Source organism: Cucurbita maxima, unplaced genomic scaffold (assembly GCF_002738345.1).
Source record: "Cucurbita maxima cultivar Rimu unplaced genomic scaffold, Cmax_1.0 Cma_Scf00026, whole genome shotgun sequence".
NCBI classification, from domain to species: domain Eukaryota; kingdom Viridiplantae; phylum Streptophyta; class Magnoliopsida; order Cucurbitales; family Cucurbitaceae; genus Cucurbita; species Cucurbita maxima.
Genome location: NW_019272042.1, coordinates 3,129,431 through 3,134,831, shown reverse-complemented (window position 1 = coordinate 3,134,831; position 5,401 = coordinate 3,129,431). Strand labels below are relative to the sequence as shown.

General features: G+C 33.6%; 1 protein-coding gene across 2 annotated transcripts in view; it reads left to right on the top strand.

Moving 5' to 3' along the window:
* The window catches only part of LOC111499290 (Golgi to ER traffic protein 4 homolog), a 13,628-nt gene continuing 8,227 nt past the window's right edge, over positions 1-5,401 (top strand). The window contains exons 1-3 of one of the 2 annotated variants that reach the window (XM_023150847.1): positions 1-204; positions 703-782; positions 1,098-1,176. In XM_023150847.1, the coding sequence (XP_023006615.1) occupies positions 130-204; positions 703-782; positions 1,098-1,176 (234 nt within the window). In that variant the 5' untranslated portion in view covers positions 1-129. The remainder of the gene's footprint in view (positions 205-702; positions 783-1,097; positions 1,177-5,401) is intronic. The other variant, XM_023150846.1, reaches the window with a different exon arrangement.

Sequence of the window (5,401 nt, the reverse complement as noted above, 5' to 3'; positions counted from 1 at the left end):
GTACCTCCATTTCTTCTTTTACACTTCTCAATCGAAGACGAAAACAGAAAGTCCCCGGTTTTGTTCTTCTTTCTTGGAGGATCATCAACTGAACGAATTCATTCTTCTGCGATCGCTATTCGAATCAAAATGAGCTCCCACCCGTTGCAGAAGACCATGTCCCGCGCGAGATCCAGGCGAATTGTGTTGCCTCCGGTTCAAGAGGTAATGAATGCTCCAAACTTGTTGTTAAAGATCTTTTCCCTCCCTCTTGTTCATTGTTTACGTTGTTCAATGACTATTTTGAGCCTTGAGTGGGAATTTTATGACTCTATTTTTGTTGTCGGGATTCATTTTGTTACCATTTCTTAAGATTTGTTTGAAATGAAGAAATTGCATGACGTTTTGTTTTTGCGATTACTATCAATTGCATTGAGGATGTCGTGTTTGGATCAAAAGAATTTGAGTTTCATGGATTATTTAATTTTAACTTTGTAATATACTCGTGGCATCATTTTTTTAAATCACCCTTTTAGTTCATTCAGCAGAAGCCTTGTCCTCCAGTCAATATGTTCATTGTGTTTGTGTGTTTTTCTTGCTTTATAGCTGGTTTTAACCTCTCCCTCATTGAGAATCAATTAGTTTCTTTAGGCTAATGCATTGTTTTTTAACTGAGTCGAGGAATGTTTAGACTGCATTAACTTCTTTGAACTGTGATTACAGCATATTATTAAAATAGAAGACGTTGTCGACAGTGGTGACTACTACGGTGCTCAACAGATGTACAAATCTGTCAGTGCAAGGTACAGTAATACCTTCTTCATTTGGTTTTGATCTTAAAAAAATAAATCCTTCCAAATTATTATGCAAAATGGGCACGTAGAAAGTGATTCTTACTAGTAGATAATTAATGGTGATTAGTTGATAACCAGTACTCCCAATGTCTCTGCTGCACTCCTAGTTAAACTGTTTATAAATGGCAATTTCTATCAATCACAAATAGTAATAGACTTATACTTCTTCAATTATTGTTAAAACCACTGTCTTCACCCAAATGATTATGCAAAAAATGGGGAATCAAGAGGCATGTTATTGAACATGTGTTTGTCTCATTTCAGATACGTGGCTGCAGAAAGGTACTCAGAAGCCTTGGATATTCTTCAGTCAGGGGCTTGTACCCAGTTGAAACATGAGCAGGTCAAAGCTAGTTGCATCTTTTCTGCGTATGTAATTGCTGGATTGAATGTTATTTTAGCATTTGTAGCACAGTGTATCCTTATTTTAAAATTCTGAATGGCGCTATTACTTAGGCTTTGAAATTGAAATTTCGTAGCCATATTTGAAGTCCTCAACTCTTGAGAACTGGTAAAACTTGAAAGTATATTGGTTTAAATATTATTCATGAATATAGACATGACACATTGATAATAAACCAAATTTCATCGATACTGTGAAATTGAAAGGGGTAAAAGCAACGAAAGAGTTAAGAAAACAATAGCTGAGGGGGAGTAATTGCAAGAAAGAAGGGAAAAAAAACAAGAAAATATTAAAGCTATCGAGAGCTGAAAAACTAAGGCTTCCATCCTTAGGATCCTTGTTTTCTTCTCCCCTTTTCTTTTTTTCTTTTTTCTTTCTAAACAAGAAACATAACTTTCATTGTAAAAAGCGAGAATACAAAAGGAGAGGGATATGAGATATCTCTACACCAACGGGTTACAAAAAAGAAGCCCAGCTGGTGTAAATATGAGTTAGGCTAAAAAAAAAATTCCTTTTGAAGTAGAAGACCAAGCAGAAGCAAAAAGAGTAACCAAATCCCAAAAAACGCCCTAGTTAGTTTCTTAACCATGAAAAATTCTGGAATTTTGTTCGGACCACAGTCTCCAAGGGACAGCAAATACACCATTGAACTATAGGATTTTAGTCTGAGCCTTAAACTGAGGGCTATCAATAAGTCGAAGGAGGGCATCCGATGCTTTGTTGGGCCAACACCACTGCATATTGACCAATTTAAACAACATTTCCCAGCAATCAGCAGTAAACGGGCATGAAAGAAGAGATGCATCAAAGTTTCCTCACTTCTTTTATAAAGATAGCATTAGCTGGGGGAAGGGAAATGTACTCTTTGGATTTTTCAGCAAGTATTCAGCCTCTCAAAAAAGAAAATCCACCAGAAAATCTTGGCCTTCTTAGGACACTAGGCTTGCCACGTAATATCAGATTTTTGTTTGTCCAAAGCCTCTTGATGCAAAATAAACTTGTGAAAAAAAAAAAGAAAAAAGAGATTTAACCTTCCTTTTCCAGCATCTGCACTTTCAAATCTTCCCTGTTATTCGGTCTAAAAGCAAGTAAGTGGTTCAAGAGAGTTGCCCACTCTTCAATCTCCACATCAGTAAGATTCCTTCTAAACTTTTGATCCCATACACAATGAGAATCCTTGTTTTCTAAAATAGTCATTTAAATAAAAACTTTAAAAATGGAAGAAAAAAACTAAGCTTAGATGCTGATGTACTATTCTCCCTTAAAAATAAAATAAAATAAAATATCTAACAAAAACAGATTTTTACTCATATCATCTCAATCCTTGTCAACTCCAGCACCATAAGTTTGATGAGTATGGTCTGGAGAACTATAACCTTGTATTTAGTTTCTCCTTGGTTACCCTCCGATTTATTATTAGGGATACATTTCATCTTGGATCTTGTAGGGATGTTTGTTCTTAAAGCTCCAATCCTTTGGTTGGGTTTTCCTTTAGTTCTTTTCCATTTTTGTGGTTTCCCCCTCCAAAGCCCTCTTTGTTTTCTTCCTTGTGGAATGTTAAGAGTCCTAAGGATGGTTAGATTCTTTGTCTAGTAGGCCTTGCATTGGTGGATTAGCACTATTGAATCTATTCAAATACCTTTTTCCATGTTGTTGGGTCCGTAGTGGTGTGTTTTGTTTAAGTGTTTTTAAGAGTTTAGACAGTGTGCTGTGGAGTTCGTGTTTACGCCACCTTGATATGGGACACATTTTTTTTTGGAGACTTTTGGTCTTCTTTTGGTTTGTAGTTGTTCTTGTTGATTGATGTCAGAAGAAATGCTATTCCATCCTTCATTCAGAGGGGCATGGGAGGAGCCCTGTGGAGAACAACCTTCTATTTTGTAGAACACTTGGTTCAAGAGAAATAGGACTTTTAGGGATTGAAGATGTATAGGTGTAGGTGTGGACTATGACTAGGTTCAAAGGCTTTGTGTACTGATCCTTTGTCTATTATCATCATTTATCAACATTGGAGCGTCTTTTGTGATAGTGTTTTTTTTTTCTTTTTTTCTGGCGTCTTTTGTGATTGACTGTTTTTTGTATTGCCTGCTTGTATATTCTTTCATTTTCCATGTGAACGTAGGGCTTTTTATTCATTTATTTTAAAGAGAAAGAAAAAAGAAAAAATAGCCTCCAACTTTTGTGCATAAGAGATAAACATAAAGGTTTTATAATGTCGTTTTAGGGGGGTCAAATAAGTCTGTAGCAATGTTTCTAGCATCGTCATCGGCCACTATTTCTTTATACACTAGATTAGTAGTGAGTCCAATGCCGGAAAAGAAGCTATACTCCATTTAACTAGATTATTTCCTCCCTCCTTTGGAGGCCCTTTCCATTTGAAGTTTTGTATGCATTTTTCAAGGTCCTTGGTGACTTTCTTAGGGAATTTGAGAAGAAAAAGATAATAAAGATGGACACGAGATAATACCATTTTTGCAAGTGTCAACATCCTGCCTTTTGAGTAATCAAGAAAGATTACTCATATAAAAACCCTAGCCAATTGGATCTAAGAATTCTCATGGATATGCAAACTCCTAGATCACAAATTCTAAAACCTCCAAATTCAGATGATTTCATCCCAATTGACTATAATTCTTAAACTATAACTCATGGTAATTTAATCTAACAACCTTATTGAAGAAACCCTTAGGTCCAAAATATCGAACAAGGCTAAACTAATAAAAATACTCCTAAACTTTTTAATTTGTCTCAAAAATACTCAAATTTTCAAAAGTTTTAATAATATCTTAAACTTTCAAAAAAGTATAAAAAATATCCTTAACGTTAGTTTTGGATGGAAACCATTAGTACTTTGTTTCAAAAATACCTTTGAACTTTAAAAAGTTTTCTCAATACCCTTCAACTTTTTTAAAAAGTTCAAAAATACCCTTACCATTAGTACTGTGTTTAAAAAATACCCAAGAAATTTTTAAAGACACCATTTGCCTTTATAAAAAAAATAAAAAAATAAAAAAGTTAAAAGAAATCTTACTCTCATAGATTATCTTCAAATTTTTTAATGTTACTTTTGAAAGTTCGTATTCATTAGTGTTTTTGAAACGCGGTACTAACCGTAAGGGTATTTTTAATTTTTTTAAAAAGTTAAAAGGTATTTTTTGTAGCTTTTAGAGAAGTTTTAGCGTATTAATCAAATTTATTTTTAAAACTCAAGTGTGTTTTTTAAACACTTTTGAAAGTTAAAGTGTATTTTCTAAACACTTTGAAAAGTTTAAGGGTATTTTTGAAATCCTTTTGAAAGTAAGAGAGTTTTTTTGAAATCCTTTTGAAAGTAAGAGGGTTTCTTTGAAACCTTTTTTAAAGTTAAAGTGTATTTTTGAAACAAAATATTAACGGTTTCCATCCAAAGCTAAATGTTAGGGTCTTTTTGAGATTTTCTTGAAGGTTTAAGGGTATTTTTGAGATTTTTTTTAAAAAAAGTTTAAGGGTATTGTTTGGACTATTTTTTAAAGTTTAAGAGTATTATTGAAACTTTTGAAAGCTTTAGGGTTGGTTTGAGACAAAGTGCAAGTTGGGAAAGTAAGATCCAGATTACTTTGATGATCAAATATCTCAAGGTAAGAAAACTTGTTGATCAAATATCACCATAAGGGAAAGTAAGATCCAGATTACTTTGTTGATCAAATATCTCAAGGTAAGAAAACTTGTTTAAGATTTGAATCGCTCTACAAGCAAGAAATCATGTCAATCTTAAATGCAACCTAAACTACATAGGATTGCAAAGAAACTTAGCCCTGGGTTAAAAAAAAGCACAAATGATATTTTTAAGTCTAGTTTACAAAAACAACATACATGCTTTATATAGCCTCAAAATGAAACCTTTGACCTTTCAAGAGTTTAACCTTTGACCTTCCATGAAATTAAGCCCATTTTCTCTGTGAAAAATCCTTGAACATGGGTCTTCCACTCTATTATTTCCTTGCTGAGAATACCAAATTTCTAAAGACCCTTTCTCGCCTTTTCTGGCCATCTCTATTTGAGATGATAAATCTGCTGTAAATCTTGGCAAAAAATTTCTTCCTTGAGAGGGACTCCTTTCTGACCCCTGGTTCAGCCTACAATGATAGTGATTCTCCCATCTTTTTTTTTTTTTTTTTTTTTTTTTTTT